Source organism: Chelonoidis abingdonii, chromosome 8, assembly GCF_003597395.2.
Source record: "Chelonoidis abingdonii isolate Lonesome George chromosome 8, CheloAbing_2.0, whole genome shotgun sequence".
NCBI lineage: Eukaryota > Metazoa > Chordata > Testudines > Testudinidae > Chelonoidis > Chelonoidis abingdonii.
In genome coordinates, this window is record NC_133776.1 from 66,699,970 (window position 1) to 66,722,191 (window position 22,222).

A 22,222-nucleotide genomic window follows, 5' to 3' on the forward strand; every position below is an offset into this window, starting at 1 on the left:
CCTCCCTGCTTCTTTTTATGGCCTATCTTGCTGATATTTTTTTCATTTGTATTTTTTCAGTCATGTCTTTCACATGCTAGGGTGTTCTACGGGGACATGTCTAGCGTATTGTGCAGCAGGGCCAGTGCTTCTGCTTCCATCCGGTATGACATCAAAGAGTTATTATCAAAGCAAGCTCACCAGGAAGCAGTCTCCTTTGTGTCCAGCCTGGTGGCCGTCCCAGACAGACAGGCGGACAAGCGGGTTCAGAATGGTCTTAATTTTAATTTATTTTCTTTAATTTTATAAAATACACCTTATAAGATAAGTCTCTAAAAACTTGCTCCTTTTTATTGGTTAAAAAGTTGAAATTCTAGATCAGAAATGAAGGAAACACTTTCAGTTGATTAACTTTCATTTTTGTGGGTGTGTTTGGGTTCCGGGAGGGGGGGTAGCGGGGAGAGGGATTGGTTATTTGTTATGTTATTAAATCAATACAAAATACAAGACTTCATTTTCCTGATCTTGACTGGTTTCTTCCCATCCCATTCCACCCTACCCCATCTTATCCCACCTGCTCCCCAAACCTATGTGCTCTGGGGAGTCTAACCAATCTATTTCAGCATACATGGTGGCAAAGATGCACCATGCTCCCTGCTTGGCAGCACTGCTGGCTGACCCTGTCCCTGCTGAAACTGGTGTCAGAATCGCTGCAATGAAGGAGCTACAGTCTGCTACTGAAAGTAGTTTCTTCAATAAATAAACACCAAGCCAAATTTCTTTACCTATAGTTAACAAAAACAGAAGGGGAAAGGCTGGAACCAGGAATATTCAGCAGACATGGACTTTTTACTCCTTGTCTGTGAGCCACTGTGGTCGTTTGACTGCTGAGAACTTCTGGCAATGGTCAGTCTACAAAGGGGAGCAGCTTCTCAATTGGAACCTTGCCCCCTCTTGAGCAAGTTGAAATAATATGATCCTTTCCCCATCCTGGTGTCTCCAGTGAAAAGGGAAACATCAAAATCTCATTCTAAGTTTGGCTGCATACGCAAACATTGGCTCATAAACTTGCCCAGTGACAAACACCTAAATGGAAGCTGAAGGGTTTGGATTTGCGCAGAAATGGCCATGTTTAAAGACTGTGTAAATCCAGTCATGCAGAATATGCTGTGCCCCCCTTAGTCATTTATTTAATTGCCTTCTGAATGACTGGCCATGGTCAAAAGGAGATATTGAATCTTTCAGGTTCTGGCCAGTTTCAAAATATACAGTCTGGCTCTGGGGAAACCATTGAGAAAAAGGGAGGGCTGGGAGTGGAGAAAAGGTTACATTTGGTACGCATTGGAAACAAATCAAGATCTTCGATTTACAGAACATTACGGAAGCAAACGTCACCCAAAGAGAAGAGCACCATTGTGAAGGTATGACAGAGTTCAATTGCACAGCTGGTTACAAGAGGAAAGATGCGAAAAGACATACAGTCCAAAGAGTTATCCCATGTCTACAAAACGGACCTCTCTGGGTTTACACTCTCAGGCCCTTCGTTAGAGAAGTCCCTCTAGTCCAAGCTGGTATCCACCTCTCCCCTACTGCTTAGGACCTGCAGTAGGGGACATAGGGAGTGGCTCCCATGCAATGCTGAGACAATTCTAATCCTATTTCTGCTGAGGTGTAAGACCAAGAGTCCCCTTTGTCTACAGAGACACCAAGCTCCTTTATGCTTTAAGTAGAGGCGGCTGTGTTAAGGAAGTGGGATTCTATGAGCATCGAGGTCTGTGCTCTCTCCCCATATTGGGAAGATCCTTGCTCTAAACCCCTTTTGCCCTGGCTGCAGCATGCAGATTAAGGTAAATTCTCTTTCTTTGCCGTGCAGAAGTCCTCTTCTCCTCCATCTGCAGTATGAAGATGGAAGCAAATTCTGTGTCTTTTATAACAAGGAGAGTCTCTAGTGATGGAATCAAGGCCAGGCCACTTCCTCCTCTCTCAATGTAGCATGCAGCATCTTTCTCCTCATAATAGAGCAACCAACATTGATTCCTGCCTCCCAGAAGCAGAAAGGCTCGTTTCTATTTCTAGGAAATGTCGGGAAGTTGGAGTCAATCCCGCATCTGCGTTATTCTGTTTTTAGCCCTGCAGGAAATCCTCTTCATTTAACTTTCCCTATTCCCAGCAAAACTTGCTGCAAAGCAACATAGCTGCAGACATACACCGAGAGAAAAGTGCATGAGGACGTATCCATCGTTGGGAGTCTCCCTGTCTTTGTGATGCTCATCATGATGGATACAATAGAGCAAGAAGAGGGGGAGTCAGCAGTGAAGATGGAGTTAAAGTAGGAGACCTGGTATTGGGTGGCTGCATTGTTAAAGCCTCGTGGTTAGAGAAAAAAAAGAGCATTTTGGATATCCCGTCTCCCTCTGGCAGACTAGAACTTTGTGCCTCGGCCCATGAGTTTGAGGACGGCAAAGTTGTAAGTAGCGGCAATCATGAAAGTGAGCTGTGGTGGGGGAAAAAGAGCAAGTGAGAGATAGGAAGATTCAAACCAACATTCTGTGTGCAGTGAAACAGGGCTGGGCCAGAACCCCAGATGGTGTAAATCCACAGACATCAATGAAGCCATGTTGATCTACACCAGCTGAGGATCTGGCCTACTCTGTCCATAAGCCGCGGCCTCTTTCAAACTGATTAGACATCTCTCTTCAGGATGCCTGAGATGGCCTTCTTAACACCAGTCAGTCACTCTTCTCCAGGCTTTTTGAATGCCTTTCATTTAGTTGGACCAGCAATAGTTTACCAAGGCATAGTCAGTTTTCAAGGAATGGTCAATTTTCCCAGCAGTTTCAGCAGCCCATTCACCAGCAGTACTGGTGCAAAAACATTAGCATGGAATGTCTCTGATGAAATGTAAGTTACGTGAGGTGTTCAGGGAACGGCTGCATACAATACAGCAGAGTGCTTGTTGCAGGGAGTTGGATTACGTGGGCCGGATGGTCACATCCAGTCTTGTCATCTGTGATTCTATGACACTATCCACCTCTCCTTATGATCCCCACCTTCCAGCAGCAACTTATCCTGCTACCTTCTCGGTTCTAAAAATCATGGCTCTGCTCCAGTGAGCAAGAGGAAGAAATAACCAGGCACTCTGTGTTAAGTGAGTTTCTTGCCTACCAGCTGCCTTGCTTTAATGATCTCACCTCCTAACAGCATCTCTTAGGATGAGAAGAGAAGTTTTAGGTGGAGCATTGACTCACCAGTGAAACCAGCGTGGCTGCAGCACCAACAAATGCAGCAATAAACAGGTGAAAGGTCATTTGGAACTGCAAGGAAATAAAACAATGAGTTGCCATTTATAGATGTTTCCCAGACAGCAGAGGCAAAGGGGGTTTCCACAAGGTATCTGCAAACAGGCCTCTCTTCACCAAATTGGACTGGATCTGTGGAGTCAGTCAGTGAGATGGCATCTACAGTACCAGCAGCACTTGGCAGTGATGGGCATGAGGGTCTGCTTTAGGCACATTCATATTCATCCAGCCTTGACCCTTCTATAAATTGCTCTACCTGTGGACTTCCAGTGGTGTCCTGTGTGGATTGCCTAGCCCAGGGGAAAGAAGGGTGTTCTATCTCCATTCAGTGAGGGAGGATGCTCCAGTGGTTAGGGCACCAGCCTAGGACTTAGGAGACCTGGGCTCATGTTCTTCTGCTACAGACTTCATTTGCAACTTTGGATAAATCACTTAATCTCTCTTTGCCTCAACTGTTGTCTGTAAAATGGGGATAATGGGACTTCTCTACCCCAGAGGGATACTGAGAGCTGCTCTGATACTACAGTGACAGAGGACAGATGTGTACCATAGACAGATGTGCTCTCTGTTGGCGTTTCCAACAATAGATCTCTGTCCTATACAACATGGCCACCTCCTAGTTAATCTTGGGCTCCTCAATGTGGCCTCCTCAATAATTCACTGTCTATGCTGTTCGCATTCAGTGTTTTAGGCTTTGCTACCCTGTTCATCCAAAACAACCCAGCTCTGACCTGGAAGGATTCATATTTTTGCTCACTTAGAGAGATTGTCAACCAGCAACCCTATGCTGCTGTATGGACATTAAACCAGATTATGTCAACTCTTCTAATCTCACTGAAACTGATTCTCATCTCACTTGCACCATTGCACCATTGCAACACACTGACTTCAAAGGAATTACGCTGGTGTGAGTGCCTTGCTAATTCTGTGATCACATCCAGCTTGGAGCCCACTGCCTCTAAAATGAGACGTGACATCACATGATTTTAATTTGTCATTTAGATTGTGATAGCAGTCAAAATGTGCCATGCGCTCCCCAAGCACAATGGGACCATGCTCCCTGCCTCAGAAACCAACCTAAATTTTCACCCAGCCGTCTATACATACCAATTCATAATGCAACCCCACAGCAATAGGGTCTGGCTCCTGGCACCGAGAACTCCAAGTTGGCTGATGGTGCCAAACATCTTTGCCTCTCCTGATCCATGTGCCTGCTCAGAAGGAATGGCTGGCATGACCCAGCGGTGCACTCACCTCAGGGGTCTTACAGATGGACAGAAGGTTTGAGCCGCACACCTTTCCTGGGAAAGCATTCCATGGAAGGACACCTACATAAGACACAAAAGTCATCCAGGATGAGCCGAGTGGAACTCCACAGGGCACAAGAAACCTGGCTCAATCTTCCCCATTGTGAGCCACTAATGGATGTAGAAAGTGGGAAAGGCAGGTCAGTTACTTAGACAGGAGAGTGGAAAGAAAGTCATTCTATTCTAATGGTATGAATACGCTGCAAACACGGGGTGTGACTGCAGCTTTAATCCAGCTGGCTTGGCTACTGGCGCAGAGAAGCAGTGGCAGGATGCACTTTAGCCTGGGCGGTACAAGCCCACCTGGGTGAATACTCAGGTGTGTGGCCCATGCTGAAGACCATGCTGCTGTGCCTTCATGGCCACCGGTACCCAAGTTAGCTGTGTTAAAGCTAGCTTGGGTATGTCTACACAAGCTGTAGTCAAACCCATGGTTGCCGTGTAAACAGACTCTCAGTGTTTGAGATACATCTAGCAGCAAGTGCCTCCAACCAAATTCTGCTATATCTGCCATCTGTTCTATCCACCCCAAATTCTGTCACATCACCCTTCCAAGACCCTGCTGATCCCACCCAAACATCTCTGCTCATAATTCCCTGCCGCATCATCGGCTTTTCTTCAAGAATGTCTAGAATGCAAAGCCAAATCTGGGGGCTGCTGGAGTCAGTGGGAGTCTTGCCATTGACTTCAGTGGGACCTGGGTCTGTTCCTGTGTCTTTGAAAAAATGGTGCTTATTAGAGAGAGACGCAATCCAAGGCTCACCATACATCCTGGCATCAGCACACAGCGTGCCTATACTGGCAGAGGTCTTAGTGGGGAAGGCAATGGACTGGCATGTTGTCCAAGTGTTGAAGTAAATGTAGACGGGCACAGCAGAGCAGGCAAACACCAGGAGCCAGACGACGGTCAGGACATAGGTGATGCCCACAAACTGAAATGGTCAAGACAAGCAAGATGGCAGGAGAAGGGTTAATGTGCTGCCAGAGCCTTCAGACATGAGAGCATGAGACTGGAGATCTGCAAGCAGCCTGACATGAGATGCAATGCAAGGATCTCCACCAATCGGAAGGAAAGAGAGAGCACCTCCAGCAGACACAACAGGGCAGTTGTCTGCCTGTGGGAAGGCTAGAGAACTGACACCATGTGTTTTTGTGTGTGTGTCTGTACACATGCGTCAATATCAATATGCACACAGGCACACTCCTGTAAATAGACACACACTCACAATTGAAAAAATATATCTAAGTGGGCCAAATTTTCAAAGTCAGGCACACGCAACTGTGCACACGTTCTTGCACCTGGCTAATTCCCGTGCGCCAATATCTAATCTATGTGTGTGGATTGAGTATCTATCTACACACCTGGCCTGGGCAGTATTTCACTCGCCACAGGCATGCGCCAATCCTTGATTTGTACAGACACACACTGGGGATCTGTGCGTGAAATTCACCGATGGGCATAACTGGGCCTTGTGCAGCCTTCAGTGCAGGGGCAAACTGTACTATGGACATCAGCAGGGTGTGTGCAAACCAGTGAGTGCAGTTGTATCCACCCAATATTGAAAATCTGGCCCATGAGGTGCAAAATAAATGATCTTAAAAGGAATCCGCATCCGTTCTGCTCAGTTCCCCAAGGCCAGGAGCACCCTTCACTGTTTCTGTAAGCTGGGAATTGCAGATGAAATGAACCTTTTGAATTAAAATTGGGATTAAGGCCTAAAAAGCTGCGTTGTGTCTAATAACACATGGGACACGCTGTCAGATGGCCCAGTCCTGAGAGGTGTTAAACCTAACCGCAACCCCTAGTTTTTCAAGCCCCTTGTAGGATCGGGCTCATAGAGAACAGCTGGCACTTGCTGTAGTATTGGCTTAATGTTGGATGTTTGAACAAGAAACAATTTGTTTGAAGGTCAAGCTATAAAACTCTCCTTCTAACTGCTTTAGCACTGCCTGATCTCCCTGCCTCCAGACAACTCCTGATGTTTCACTGCGGCACTGTCATGTCCACGATTGCCCTGTCATTGCACAGTGGCCAAGGTTTTGAAAAGTGGCTACTGATTTTCGGGCACTCAGTTTGAGACATGGCAACAGAGCCTGGCTGTCAGAGGACTGGAGCTCAGCCCTTTCTTAAAAGCAGACCCTTTTAAGGTGACTCAAGCTGAACAATCCTAAAACTTGTGACCCCGCAAAGTCACGAGTCATGAGTCTTAGTCAGCTGCAGTGGAGGCCACCGGTGGAGGCAGATTGCCAGAGTCGCTGCTGCCTTTGAGCAGAGGAGGACGGCCAGCAGACCCATTCCTTATTGATTATTAAATAATATCTAAACACCCCGCCCCACCAGACCACTGCACAAACACAATGCAGAATACATATGTTTGTGGGGAGGGAGTGTCTTTGGGTTATGTGGAGCACCGACCACAATGGGGCCCTGATCTGGGCCTACAGGGACTACTGGAATACAAATAATAATCACTGATAACCCCCGGGGCTGAATCCTGTGGGGTGACAGGGCCCCTGCAACTGCCAGTGAAGTCAACTGACTTCAAACAAAATGCTTTTTGTTTAAACATTAAAATTAAAGTGCAACCTCCTGCAAATAGAAACAATGGAGGGGCTTGAATAGAGGGAGAATAAGAGTGGGGAAGGGGTTAACAAATAAGAGGTCAGCAAAGGTAGCAGGAGATGTAGCTGGGGTGGTGAGGAGTGCATCTGGCCCTGGGGAGCCTCCGGTGGCAGGGCAGCTGAGCCGGCGGGGGGCGCTTTCCTTTTAGATGCCATCGAATCAGTGCAGTCGTTCCACCGGGTACGCGACTCCCACCGGAGCCGGTCAGCCGGATGGAACAGGGCTGCAGTCTCATGCCCATCAGTCACGTCAACCTGCACAAGTGTTCCAGTCACGTGAATTAGTGCCAAACCCTGGTTAAGATCACCTTGTCGGGATGTCCTAGACATTTTCCCAAACACTGACACACCCGCTCCAAAGAGTGAGCTTGATGGTGGCCTCTGGAACCCCTCCCCTTCTGGCCCCCTGTTACCGTAGCGCTGAGGCCCTTGCCGCAGATGGTGGTCTTGTAGTCGCCAAAGATCTGCCTGACGGCACCAGTGGTGTAGAAGCCCTCAGCCAGAAGGAGGGCTCCATAGAGGAAGAAGAAAGAAGCCGTTCCATAGATGACATATTGGAACGCGTGGATCCTGGAGGGGACACAGGGAAGAAACAGAGACAAAGAGAGGGAGGGAGAGAGAGACAGATAACCTCTTAACTCTCATTGCGGATCTCCTCCTTCAAACTCCCTGGGAGCAACAGGATGCACCACAGAGAGAATCTCTCCTGGGAGCCACCAGCAGCGAGTTTCCCTCCCAGGAAAGACAGAGCAAAGGATGGCCTATATGAACAGCTCCCCAGGACTTACCTAGAGCCTGAGAAGCAAGTTCTGGTCTCTGGTACTCCCCCTCCACTCCAGAATCAGGCTAAAGTGATCAGGGAAGCTACCTCAAATGGGAGCAGGGAGGAATAGGCTAGGGAGAATGAGGAAGATCCCAAAGGAAATGACCAATGGAGCAGGCAAGAGGTAGGGAAAAAGCATCTGCCTGAATGGCTTATGGGTGGCACAGCAGGGCAGGAGAAAAGGAGATACCTGGGCCCATGCCTGTGTATAAAGCCAGGCAGAGAGCGTGGTAAATCGAGGGCAGCGAGACCTGCTCTGCCTGGCAAGTATGGCTACCCTGTGTTCTCCATACCTACCGAGAGCAGAGGATCCAACACTATATCCACCGTACCTAGCAAGGGTCAGATAGAAAACACGTGTGAAAAAAACAAGATGAAGAAGGGCCCCCTCCAGGCAGGGAGAACACTCAGCAGTCTCACCAAGCCTCTGCCATAGTCTGGACTGAAAGAGCTCAGTGCTCAGAACTCCCTCGAGTCAAAGCAAATCCGGCAGTCATAGACAGCCCCATGATCACGGGGTCTTAACAGCCCAAGGTGATGGGAACAGGGCTGAACTAACTGCATGTCCAGAGATTTGCAAAGGAGGCCAATTCTTCCCTTTGGGATGAAGGAATCATCTGACCTGTGTAAGAAGCAAGCAGATCAATGACCCCATAGAAATGGATCATGGAGCCTGTTTCCCAGTTCAGCTGCATGTTGATACCAAGATAACCAGCTAACCCATAACAGGCCTGGGCTTGTTCAGAGCTGGCTGTGAAGGTGGTGATGGCACGTTATTGCCCAGAAGTTTTAAGAGTTTCTGGCCTAAATTTTCAAAAGTGACTGGTGATGTTGGGTGCCCTGATTTTTGGGTGCCCAGTGTGAGAATCCTGAAGGGGTCCTGATTTTCAGACAGTGCTGAGCACCATCCCTCTGAAAATGAGACCACTTCAAGGTGTCTCAAGTTAAGCACCCAAAACCACGAGTCCATTTTGAATCTTTTTTCCAGAACATGGACTCACTGCACTGCCAGCCCTGCAGCCTAGTGATTAGTACTCTGCACAACCCTGTGGGAAAGCCAGCTTCAGATCCTGGCCCTAATCTCATTCTCGCTGGATGGCAGGGACTGAGTTATCTTAGTAGCTAAGGGAGAGGCAGCATCTCTTACAGCTTCACACTAGCCCCTGAGTGACTGCAGAGTGGTGCAGAGTTCTGATGGGAATCCTGTGCAGCCCTCCAAAGCCAAGGGAGTGATGGCTGGGAAGTGGGCCCTGGAAAGGGACATCAGGGTCTAGAGCATGAGAGGACGAATACTTACACGTCAATAAGATACTCATAATCCTGGTAGTTTTTGGAGAAGTAGGTCTCAATTAGCCGCTCGGTGCCAGTGAGTGCTTCGTGCCCACAGCCACAAAACAGTGCTACCCCAAAGAAACACAAGCCAGTGGCAACCAGCGAAGCAAAAGGTGCCCCTATCAGACATCTTGCGCAGCACTCTAACCAACCTAGGGAAGAAGAGAGAAATCATCTCGATCACAGAGCTCTGTCATTATCCCAAAGGGGTGGCGCACTGTCAGGTAGGTTAGACGTGCCCCTCCCCTTCCTCCACCCCATGAAAACTTTATTAATAAAAACTAATAAAGGGTGGGGAACAAGGGAGGGTTAAATAACCTACTAAGAAAAAAATGGTTTTCCCAATGTTAAGAAAAATGAAAACATCCATCTGCAGGGCTGGAGAGCCAAACTCAGCGGCATTGACGCTGCAGTTGTGGGTGCTCTGCTCTGTACGCAGGGCCGCCCAGAGGAGGGAGGCAAGTGGGGCAATTTGCCCCAGGCCCCGGGCCCTGTAGGGGCCCCGCAAGCCATGGCCCGGTGGCAGTCCGTGTCTTCGGCAGGCAGTTTGGTGGCAGGGGGCCCTTCAGTCGCTCTGGGTCTTCAGCGGCATTTCAGCGGCGGGGGGCCCTTCAGTCACTCTGGGTCTTCGTTCGGCATTTCAGCGACAGGGGACCCTTCAGTATCTCTGGGTCTTCGGCCTGGATTTCGGCGGCGGGGAGCCCTTCAGTCGCTCTGGGTCTTCGGCGGCATTTCGGCGGCGGGGGGCCCTTCAGTGCTGCCAAAGACCTGGAGAGACTGAAGGGCCTCCTGCTGCTGAAATGCTGCCGAAGACCCAGACCACCGCTGGGTGAGTACAAGTGCCGCAGCTCCCTTGCTTTGTCCCAGTCCCCCTGAATCCTCTGGGTGGCCCTGTCTGTAAGAACACCAGATATAGAAGCTAAGATCTAATTCTCAAGTTTTAGTACTGGGGCGCTCCTCCTTAATATCTGAGCCCCTCCCAGGTTAATTAGATAGGACATGGTGTCCCCTGTGGACCTCCTCTGCCTGTGAATGAAAGCATTGCCCTAGGGCTCAGGAACAGGGAACTGAAATTGACTAGCTGCTAGCAACACAGGTGAAACTGACTAGTCTCCATTTGAGGACCAAGCTGAGTGAAATCTCACAGGGAGAGAGACAAATGAGATGTTAAAAGGGCTTCCCACATGAATAATGAGAGCTGTTGTGATAGTCACAGATGAGAACTTTTTTTAATGTATGATGTTTACCTTGGCACTGAAGATGGAGGGTGACATTTATGCACTTCATTCTTACTTAAGCCTTGAAATAGCCCTTCTAGCCCTATGGTTCTATAAGTCTCGTGCTGGCTCTTCGCACTGGGGTGGATTTCAGCTGCAGCGGATGATACCACCACCAGCGCTGACACCCACCGACGGGCAAGCAAAGAAATAATAAATAGCATGCAGTGCTCTCATCCCCTGTACAGACACAAGCCCTGTGCTTATCACACAACACTCCCACCAGCTTAGAGGGACGAGAGAAAGAATCCGTTTGATACAACCAGTATCCTGGCTCAAATCCTCAAAGACACTCACCCCATCTAAGCCAATGGGAGTTAGGTGCCTAAATGCCTTTGAGGATCTGGCATCCTGTCCTTCTTACACTTTGAGTCACCCAATCGGAATATTATGCAGAAGACCGTGGCACTCAGTATCCCTCTTCTGGATGTCAGCAAGTTCCCCAGCCCACACCATCCCTCAGCAGGAAGTCTGAATAAAACTGACGCTGCTAACTAGTACAGCCAATCATGCATCCAGAGCTGAGCCTCTTTACATTTACCTGCACCTTGGTGCTGATGTTGTAGGTGTAATCCCAGAGAACACCTGCTCTGCTGTGGTGCCTATATATAGCTTGTGTGCTGGAGGGCTAGACTTAGGGCCTGCTTTTCAGAAGTGCCACCCACCTGCAGCTCCAATTGGTTTCAGCTGGAGCTGCAGGTACTAAGTTCTTCTGAGAATCAGGCCCTTAATCTGCAGGAACTTGCTCAGGTACAAGATAGAGGTCTAGGTCTGAATTCTCAAACGGGCAAAATTCAGGTGTGTGCAGACTGAGGTTTTGTTTTGACCCATCACACAAATAAAGGCCACCTACAAATCCAGTTCTGATGCTGGATCCAGCTCTGGATTCGGAACCTGTGCAGAGCAGGAGATGTTTGACCCTGGAGTTCCAGTTCAGGCCTATCTCCAGTAGTTAAAAAACAAAACAAAACCCAAGACAAACTCAAGCCAAAGCTGAAACCAGCTGCTTCCTGTAAAAATCACAGTCGCCCCAGAGTAGAGTGACCAGATGTCCTGATTTTATAGGGACAGTCCCGATTTTGGGGTCTTTTTCTTATATAGGCTCCTATTACCCCCACCCCCATCCCGATTTTTCACACTTTCTGTCTGGTCACCCTACCCCCGAGCAGCAGCTTCCTTCCCTCATTCTCTGCTGTTTCTTCCCCTTTCTGTGAGAGCCCCTCCCTGTGAACATGGCCAGAGCATTGGGTGATTGCAGACAGTTTGCACATCTCCCACCGGTCCCTATTGCAGCTGGGAGTTGTGGCTGTACTGGTCTCGTTCTAAACACACACAAGACTGATGGATTTTAATAAAGAAGAGGGTTCGTCTAGATGACACCCACTGCTCTCTGCCGCCTTACTTCCATGAATGTGCTGCGGGGAATTTTCCAACACCCACTTCCCTCCCTACTCCACCTCACCCTGTTTTTCTCTTCCTGCTGAAGAATGGGCCCATAAGATATCCACAGGTCACTGGCAGCGATGCTCTCCCCTCCCCTCAAGTGCAAGGTTACAGCCTGTACTGATCCCTTCATGGCACTGAGAACAATGGGGCTTTGTTCTTCCCTTGCCAGCTTGTGTGTGCTCCTCAGTGTTCGCCATGCTCGGGGGCAGAGTAGGACCAGGGGAAGCAAACAGGGAACAATGGGCCGACTATTCAGTTACCAGAGGTTTGGAACCAGCACCGTGGTCAGCAGTATGTGCTGGTGGCTGCTGCAGGGCCTGTATGGCTGCGTCCATGGGAGCGGCAGGCTGGGATCAGGCAGGCCTCCTCAGCATGTGTGACTCATGGCAGACAGGTGATTCTGCAGCAGGTCTGGACCAGTGCACGAGATGGAAGTGGATTCCATCAGTCAGCGTGATCTTCCCATTGATGTCACTCTCCAGGAATGTGCTCCCACACCCCAGCCAAGCAGCCTGAGTTTGGCATCCTCTCCGTTGGCTACTGCAAGGGACTGGGAGCCAATCCAAGATGAACGACTGACCATGGGCCTGATTCTGCATTCACTGATGTAAACCAGGAGTAGCCGAGGGAGTCACACTGCTGTGAGATCAGTAGGAGGCCCTGTATGTGTGAGACCGGGCAACCTGCAGCAAGTAGCTTAACTTCCTACATTGTACCTAAATTGCTTAGCCAACCCAGCCTGGAAATTGGGAGGTAACAGGACAAGCAGGCCACTGTCTAATCTAGATGATAGCTAACTAATAGCCAGTAATAGCTACCATTAAGCAAAGACACTTCCAGCCCATCCATCGCTGCCCAGGAGCCTCTGTGAGCAATGAGCACTCAATACCTATTTCCTGACACAAAAAGGTTAGGCTCGTCAAAGGGGACTAAAGATGTTAGGCACCCAATTCCTATTGATTCCTAATGGGATTTGGGTACCTAACCTCTGCCAGTCTTTGACAATCCCAGCCTAAACGCTTGGATAAATCTGGTAGTTTTGGACAGAAAACGGAAGGAATTTAGGCTGGAAAAATCCAGATGGACTTCTTTAAAGCATCAGGTTATGGGATAGATTCCTATGGGAGGTGGTGGAAGCCCCATCACCTGGGATGGTCAGACCCAGACTGGAGGAAATGCTAGAAAATGGGGTGTAAGGAACAAGCCTGAACTGGCCTGGGAGATGAACTGGATACATGGTGCTCCTCCAGCTCCAGTGCCTAGGATTTGCTATGAGATGATCTTCAGAGAGGTCCTTGCACCCTGAGCCACCTGCTTTGCACTGTGAGAGGCAGTCACCTTTCAGGAGACAAGGCCCATGGAAGAGCAGTTGCAGGAAATTCAGAAAGCTATGACAGCCCCTGATTCAGTGAAGGCTCCCTATTCGGGAAGGGCGCTTAAGCAAGTTGCTCTAACCTTAAGCATGTGCTCAAATCCCATTGAAGCGGATGAGATTCAGACACATGCTTAACGCTAAACAGGTGCTTTCCTGAATTGGGGCTTTAATGCTTAGCACTGCAGCTGCAGCAGGGAAAAGTTGCCCTCCTTTCTTCCACATTTGGCACGTGAATTGCGTGCTGGCTGGCCAGCCCAGGGGCCTGAAATCATCTCACCTACTGGCTAGCCACAAAACACAGACAGGCTTCCCCTGTTCTATCCCACTGCCCATTAATGGAGGGGCCCTGCTCTGGAAGGTGAGAAGAGCTGGGTCTCTCTGGCCCAGCCAGTCCTTAGTCTGTTGGCAGAGTTTGCCCATGGGGGCACTGACTGCAGGGGTAGTTTTTGGGATATAGACCCTGGGAAATGGGCCAACGTGGTTTTAATCTCCAACGAAAGGAGCAATCTAGGCAAGATGCTTTGGAGATGGTTGAATGTCCCAATCTGGGAGGCACTTTGCAAGAATAGGTTTTGCTTTGTTTCAGCCAGAGGCAGCAAGCGAAGCACCCAAGACGCTGCACATTGCACTGTAGATTGTGTCCACACCTCACAGCGATGGATGTGATTGTTTTTGGGGACCTCTTGTACAGGGATCCATCTCAGCAGAGCCCATCCTGCTCCAATGCTGCCTGGATCTCTCCTCGCCCCTCTCTGGCCTGGGAGCACAGGGGCTCTGGGAGGCAGTGGTGAGTCACATGCTGCAGGAATCTGGGACACAACTGAAGGGAGGCGGGGAAGGCTTCTTGTGAAGGGGGTAAGAGAAAGAGCCCCTTGTATCAGCACAATTCCCAGCCTTGTACCTCAGCCCAGCTGACGAATGGGGTAGAACAATAAGGCCAAAACAACAGGATGAGCCATTGAACTAGGAGCCCTGTCTCTCCAAGTCACAGACCCTCCCATTCCCAGCAGTGCAACACCCCCAGCCTCTGCCACCCTCCGCCCCCCCGAGAGCTCCCCCCACACAGTGCTCCCATTGACGGGGCTGATGAGTGCTGAAAGGTCCAGTGTGCTAGCCCAGCCCTGACTGGTACAGGGGGGGGCGAGGAGGGGGTGCAGAGCAGTGAGGTAACTGCATATTGCCAGGAGGTGCCAGAGACAAACAAGGGCCTCACAGCCCCATAGATCCCCAGTCGGGACAAAGCCTCTTCTGTGAGGCCCCCATGCAGCCACTCTAACAAACTCCAGCGGAGAGCTGGTGTTGGGATTAGGGGAGCGTGGCTTCCTGTGGGCAGCCCTTCACCAGCTGGGGAAAGGCCCCAGGGGCTGCCCGGGATCAGCCAAAGCTCCAGGGCCCTGGCGATCCTGGGTAATGTTAAAAGGTAGAAAACCATCCCAGGTGGTCTCCTCCGAGCAGCACAAGCCTGCAAGACTGCCCCGGGTTAAGATATCTTATGATTATTACTGGGGCCATGGTGCTAAATGCATCCCCATCTCCCCTTAGCACAGACCTTTGGAGCAACAGACGTGGCAAAGGCAAAAGGAGGTTCTTTAATCAGAGACCAGCCAGTGCCTAGGGGCAGATGCTCCTCACCCTCCCCAGATTACCCCCAGGTAGCCTGCAGGGCCTCACAGCCTGTTTCCCTTGGCAGACTGCAGAAGTCTCTGCCAGCTCTTCAGAGGCAAGCTACTGGTCTCCCTGACAGAGCCCATGGGGCCCCATCTCTGTCCCTATCACTCCAAGCGGACCAGTGACCCCGGCCCTCCTCCCCAGAGGCAGACACGGGGCCTTGTGCTCTCTGGGAAGGGAAGTGAGGATGCAGAAGAGGGCTGTCCTCTCCCTGCAGCCTCTGCCTGTGCTGGAAACTCAGGTCAGTCTGTGGTCACTCCCTGGCTGCAGCTCGAAAAGGGCAGAAAGTGAGCATCACTAGAGTGCCATTCTGGCCAGGAAAGTGACTCAGTAACAGGGCATCAGGAATTTCCCATGGTCCCCCCTGCCCGGGCCATTCCACAGCCCCTGGCTCCCCTTGCAAGCCAAAGACAGGTATTTCTAACACAGTTCTGCACCTGGCTGGAGTCTGAAAACCGGGGTCCAGCTTCAAGGGCTCAGTCCAAGAATGAACATGGCCCCAGCCTGTGTTTTCTTGCTGTCTCCTACATCATGGCCATGAACAAAGCCCCTGTCCCTAGAATTTAACAGCCAGTTCTGATGATGATGCAGAGCCAGCAAACAGCAGAGCTCACATGATTGCATCAGCAAACTCAGCAGAACAGACTCAAAGCCTGCCAGGGAGCTGGTCTGGGGAGCAGGAAGGTACCATTTTACAGCATCACGTTTCTGACCACACAAGCAGCCTCCTTCATTCCTTACCAGCCTCGCTGTTGGGTCTGTTCTAGGCCTCTGGCCTTGGTGTGACTGCACCTGCCTTTTGCCTCCACCCTCACTCCTCAGCTCCACCCCATTCCTGCTGCGGTGTCCAAAGCTCCCAGGTCTGAGCAAACAGTTGCCAGGTTACCCCAGAACGAAGCATCTTGTCTGGTTGCCAAGGAAATGGCCACTGGACTCAGACCCAGAAGAGAGCTTTGGACTTCCTGATGCAAAGATTCAACTGTTAGGAGGAAATTAACAATATTGCATCAAAAAAATGTTGCATCAAAAAAAAAAAAAAAGCAGCAGCCTTTTTTAAGCCATCAAATTAATGCTGGAAAGGTTGACTGTGAAAATGAGAATTCATTTTACTCCTCAGCTCCCCCTGTGGTTCCATTAAATACCATAATCTTCACTTCTTGCCCTATGAGTTACTGTGCACTGTTAAAATAGCTGTCATGTTTCTCCCCAGTGGTGGCTGAATTTAAGTGAGGGGTATAAAGTGATCATCTGCCTAGCTATCTGAGTGTAAAGCACTCTGGGATCCTTATAAACCTGTCATAGTAGCACTTCCTAATTAGATAGCACATCTCTTCTGAGCACCTCAAAGCACTTTCCAGACTTTGAATTAATTCACACAACAGCCCTGTGAAGTAGGTAATGGTTATTATCTCTGTTTTCCAGATGGGGAAACTGAGGCACTGAACATTAGGTTGTTTGCCAAAGGTCACACAACACTTGAGGGGCATAGCTGGGACTGGAACCATGGATTCCTGGTCCCTTGCCTTAATCACTAGACCATGCCACCCCTCTAAAGATACAACATTTGATCACTGGGGGTTTGTCTATACTGCAATGTATAGGGTGCTACTGCAACTAGTATAGACATACCTGAGATAGCTTTAATGTAGCTGGCTTGGGTATTGGAGCAGTGAAGCCTCAAGTAATTAGGCAGGGTCCTGGGCAGGCTTGTACAGCCCACGCTGAAGCCCGTGCCGCTGCGGCTTCACAGCAGTGTAGATGTACCCTATATTCCCTATCTGTAACCTAATGCTTGATCTCTCTCTGGTGTTCTCCAGCCTTCCTGTTTAGAAGCTCCCGTATGCAGGGAATCCAATTCCAAGCTGAAGGACTGGTCAGCTGGATATGTCTCCTCGTGGCCCCAGTATCCTGGCAGTTGGAGTCTACAATATCTCCCTTCATCCCCATTCCTCTCATCTGTCCCTCCTCACCAGAGACCTCCCTCGACTGACACTCCATTTCCTTCAGTCCTGCACATGCCATCTCCCCTTCCACCTTGTCCACAAGGAGTTTTAAATTGAAAGCAGATCTGGGACAGAGCCATGGCGGCCAGTGCCACAGCTCCTCCCATGGAGCTGGCTGACCTCGGAGCAAAGCATCATGAGGACCCAGGAAGTCGGAGGCCCTGGAGTCACATCATTGCTGAACCAGCCTCCGGAATCAAAGCACGGGTTCTCCTGGAGCCCTTCCCAGTGGAGTGCAGAATGAAATAGAGAGAGGGGAGTCAGCTGTGTAGGGTTGCGGGGCTTGCCATGGAGATGATCCAGGAAAGGTTCTGTGTGGTACAAGGTGGTGGCCACATGGAAACGTTGATAACCCACTGGTCACTTCTTGAGTACAATGTGGATTTTGAGAGAGAACTGACAACTACACTAAAATTAGCAGGAGCCTCTGGATCAGATGACTTCAAACTAGCCCCACATATGCTCCCCTGGCCCTGGAATTGGCACTCTGGTTTTCAAGCCGATCTGACTATGGATATGGATTTTAGAGGAGGATGCATAATTTAGCTTTAAACAGAAACCCAGTTGCAACTGTTGCTATGGAGCAGCTATCACTGTCCCATAACAGCACCAGCAGAATTTCTTTTCCAAGGTAGGACATTTAGCTTGAAGGCATATCCCATCCAAAGCAGGCTCCCCTCTGACCCACAACCCCTTTCTTGTCACTCCAGTGTCAGGTCACCAGTCTGCACCTACAACAGTTCAGTAACAAAACTTGGTAACTTGGAAACTGGAGGGCAGCAAGGCTCCATGCTGCTGGCAGGAGGATACCCAACCTAGTCAGTTACAGCTTGGCACCTCCTTGCTGGAACTCCCCAGGCACTTGGAACAAGCTGATCAAAGGCCCTTAAAGTCTCACCATCCTGCTAGGAAGGAAAGTTTAGCTCAAACAAAATAACACAGCATTAGTCTCTCCCTCCCTCCTTGAAATCTTGGATTTTAAAGAATCTCCTTTTGTGTTAGCTGGAAAGTTTGGAAAGTTCCCTCTCATACTCACCCATTGCGTCTGGATTCAGTCAAATCCCTGTCACCTCCTTTCCCTTTCTGCCTTGCTTTGTTCAGCTGGAACAATCCTTGCCTCTCTCTTCGCTTTACTTTGTCTCTCTGAATATCTTTGGCCTCTTCTCCAGCAAAGAAAAGGACTTTCTGATTGACAGCCTGCCCCCTTAAAGAGACAGGCCACCCTTTTCTCCTCCTCCTCCTCCCATTCTCCCTCCCCCTCATCAGAGCTACTCCCTCATCTTGAGGGTTGCTCCATTGTACCCTACTGTCTTTGGCTGCCAATGTCTCTCTGCCACAGATTTGTTTGTTTCCCTGTTGTCAGAAAGCAGGCGCTCCAGCAGCTTCGTGTGGGCAGATCAGGCAGTTCTGCAGCAAATTCAGTACTGAAGAGATTAGAACATTTGATTTAATTTGTATTGACCTTGCTTGGGCCTTACTGAGGGCACCTATACACAGTGTTCACCTGTGCAATTGCTACATATAGGAACATAATTACTGTGACAGAGCACAGATGGCTGAGCTGTCCTTGCCATCACAAATCCCCACTGGAATAGAGTTTATAACCAGCCATAAAACTTCCTATCACGACAGAATCTCAGGACAGAAGCCCCCTCTCCCAGAAAGGATCTATTTTTAACTTGGGTTTATGTTAAAGGGGAGACACCACAAGGTGTGGGTGGGGTTTTGCAAAGCCTTGTAGGTTGGGTTTGGGGTCTGTAGGATCAAAATCCAAACTCAAGGTGCTTAAAATCCAGGTTCCACTTTTCCCAAACTACTAGATTTCAGGGTAGAGGAGTAGGAAGGGGGCCAGGTTCCATTTTTCTCTCCATCTCCAGGTTCCAGTTGTAGAGTGACCACAACTTTCCTGCCCTGGGATAATGGAGAATGAAACATGTCACAAAGGGATCTGATGTGGCCGTGACACGTCAGAGGAACATCAGAAAAGGACTGGTGTAATGTGGTGGAGTCAGGGTTGGGCTGGCATCTAGCTAGCATCCCTCTCCACCATGCTCATTGGTAACTGAATGGCACGCTCATCAGAGAGATCAAAGACTGAATGGGCCACACAGACCCTGGAGATGGTCCTTCTGGGCCCAAGAGATCAGTGGGACAGTGTGGGAAAGTGCATTCTTCAGCTGCCACACCATCTCTGAGTTTATTGGTGGGCAGGACTCCAGTCTCCAGGGCTGCCAAGCCAGCCCCTTTCCCCAGCACTAACTTTGGCCAGGAAGAAAAGTGCCCGTGCCCAAGCCAATGGCTTGTTTGAAGCCTTCCACCTCTACTTCCTAATCCCCAGCTTGCTTCTACTGATATAATGACAAGGGAGAGCAGAGGGACTCCAGGCTGTTGGGTTAAAGGGAGGCCTCTTTCTAAAGCAAATGAGTGAAGCATTCCCACCCTGGGGCTAAACACCACATGCAGGCTAACATACCCTGGTTAGTGAGCACCTGAGTACATCTATGCCCATCCAGCTCTCAGCTGCAGGAGAAGGACTGTGATAACAGCTATGAGCACTTATCCAGGGCCAGGGCCGGCTCTCGCCATTTCGCCTCCCCAAGCACAGCAGCATGCCGCAGGGGGCGCTCTGCAACTTGCCGGTCCCGTGGCTCTGGTGGACTTCCCACAGGCGTGCCTGTGGATACTCCACCGGAGCTGCGGGACCAGCGGACCCTCTGCAGGGACGCCTGCGGGAGGCCCACCGGAGCCGCCTGCCGCCCTCCCGGCAACCGGCAGAGTGCCCCCCGCGGCATGCCGCCCCAAGCACGCGCTGGGGCCTGGAGCTGGCCCTGGCCAGGGCTCTCTGTGTTCCAAGCCTAGACCTCAGGCTGGATGGGCATAGAGCCCACCAGCACACAGCCCACCTGGGCAAAGCAGCTTGTTTGCCAGGGAGGAGATGGAGGAGGCACAGTTGGCAAAGAAGTTGGTGTGGTCAGGGGATGTGCCTAGCAACCCCCACCTGTGGGAATCCTCCTATAGCCAGAGGCTACCCCCTGCCACTTCCTTGGAGCCAGGCTGAGAGCAGGCAGAAGCGGGGCTGTCTGTCTCCTAGGGCCAATCCCCCCTGGGGCCAGGTGGAAAGTACAGCCTTCTGCAACCGCACTAGTGCAGCACCTGGCCCTCCCCCAAGGATCATCCCCCAGCAGCCTGGAATGGTTCCTGTGGATCCCAGTGTCCCCTCAAACCCAGATCTCTTGATAGACCTGGGGATGCCTCCTCCAGTAAATGAGTCACTAGCAGTTGCAAGCTGTCACCATCACATCCTCCTTGGTCCCCCTCGCCTTGTGCCCTTTCACTCCAAGTCACCAGCCCTAAGCCACCCCTCCAAGACCCCAGGTTCCCTGCAGACCTGGAGTCCTGCGAATGCTCAGGAAGGCCTGCAGAGGGCAGCGCGGCCCTGCCAGTCTGCTGCCTTGTGCTCTCCGGGGCGGCTGAGAACAAGGCGCTGATAAATAGTTTGCTCTTTGTGCCAGGCTGGCTTGAGGTGGAAAAGCCTCCGGCTCTGTACACTGCAGAGGTTCAGGCCATGGCCCATGGGCCAGTGAGCTAGCCTAGGGGTGACTTTACATGGCTGCAGCAGCCCCTGCACACCTAGGACAGGCACCTGGCCCTGCCTCCACACTGGCTCTCAGTTGGGGCTGGAGTGACATCTGGAGGGAAAGTGCTGCCCTGTCCACAGGGGCCGGGGGGCCTAGGAATGCCAGTCATGTGGTGGAAGCGGAGCGAGCCTGGGAGGAAGCGGGAGGAGGTGGTCTGGCACTGGCAAGGTTACTGAGGCATCATTGAGGAGAGAGTGTGAAAGGATAAAACGCTAAGAACTTGGATCCGTGTTGTGTCTGAACCCGACTCCCCAAGGAGCTCAGAGAATGGGCCTGAGCCCCGGCTGCCCCTCGTGGGGTCCCTGGGGCCTGAGCACGAGGCAGCAGGCTGGAACCGCACTGGGTCTGGAGGAATAACCCAATGAAGGTTAAACTGCCCAGATCCAGCTCTGCCTTGTTTCCCATCTTGGGGAACCCGGCCCTGCACAGCATCACTTTCTCTATTATCCCCTCCCAGCACTGCCTTCTCTGTCCTCCAGAGATCCCCACTGTCAGTCACTACTGCCTGGCCCCGTACTGCCTTCTCCTTTACCCTGCGGCTCAGGCTCCCTGCCTAGCCCCAGGCATTGCAGTCCCTGTGCTGGGGAGCAGTTTCTGTCGGCATTGCCTCTTCCCTCTCCCACTGAATCACTTCCCCGGGAGATGCGTGCAGGTGCTGTGGTGGTGATGGGATGAATGCTCAGCACTACAGCAGGTTCAGTTCTTTTGTCTCCCACTCGTTTTTGTTCCCTACATCAAGGCTAAATGCCTGGGCTCTTGGTGGAGAACGAAGCAAGTGGCCAGGCAGCAGCTAAAGCTGGTTTCCTTTGTGCATGCACTCAGTGTGATCGCTGCAGTCAGCTCTGCAGGATCATGGCCCGGGAATGCAAACCCCCTGCCTGCTGGGGAGGACAGAGGATATATCAGACAGTTCTGGGCAGCCAAAGGACCCGATCCTGCCAGACCCACAGTATGGGAAGATGAGGGTACCCAGCAGGAGACACTCAGCATGGCAGGATTGAGTTCTCACCGCAGCACTAACTGCTGTGTGTTCCAGATACACACAGGCCAGCTCAGATGCAGCTGGGAGACCCCATTCCAGCTCTCCCAGAGTTCCCTGGAACTAGAGATGTCAGCAACGAAGACTGTTCCCCCCTATTTAAATCAATATGTATCTTATTGATGCCAGAACCGCAACTGACCAATACGATTCTCCCACCACCAGCCAAACTGCAAGCACCTGTCATTAGCATAAATCCCAATTCTGAACCTTAACATCCAAAATGTGGGTGCTTGCATGAAACCTCCAAGCTTAATTACCAGCTTGGATCTGATAGCGCTGCCCCAGCAGATTTCCAGTTCTCTGGCACCCTCTGGTCTCCCAAACCTCCCTGGGGACCCCAAGTCAGATGCCCTGCGTCTTACAACAAAGGGAAATAACCCCCCCCTTGTCTCCTCTTTATTTCCTCCCCGG

General features: G+C 50.8%; 1 protein-coding gene across 2 annotated transcripts; it reads right to left on the reverse strand.

Moving 5' to 3' along the window:
* Window positions 1–304: 304 nt before the first annotated feature.
* On the reverse strand, window positions 305–18,308 carry PLP1 (proteolipid protein 1). Of its 2 annotated transcripts, none has more exons than XM_032772170.2 (7): window positions 18,168–18,308; window positions 9,328–9,514; window positions 7,621–7,777; window positions 5,349–5,517; window positions 4,533–4,606; window positions 3,228–3,293; window positions 305–2,473 (listed from the first exon to the last, which is right to left on the reverse strand). In XM_032772170.2, exons 1-7 carry the CDS (start codon window positions 18,169–18,171, stop codon window positions 2,402–2,404), a joined length of 729 nt encoding a protein of 242 aa, XP_032628061.1. In that variant the 5' UTR covers window positions 18,172–18,308; the 3' UTR covers window positions 305–2,401. The 2 variants fall into 2 exon arrangements, with proteins under 2 accessions (XP_032628061.1, XP_032628060.1); XM_032772169.2 differs by having other exon boundaries at window positions 7,516–7,777.
* Between the last annotated feature and the right edge of the window lie 3,914 nt (window positions 18,309–22,222).

Excerpts from the sequence above, each read along its gene's own strand:
- PLP1 (XM_032772169.2), bottom strand. Across the intron at positions 7,778-9,327 it reads TATGAGTATCTTATTGACGT|GATCCACGCGTTCCAATATG; the intron begins GTAAGTATTCGT and ends TGTCCCCTCCAG. Across the intron at positions 4,607-5,348 it reads TGCTGATGCCAGGATGTATG|GTGTCCTTCCATGGAATGCT; the intron begins GTGAGCCTTGGA and ends TGTCTTATGTAG.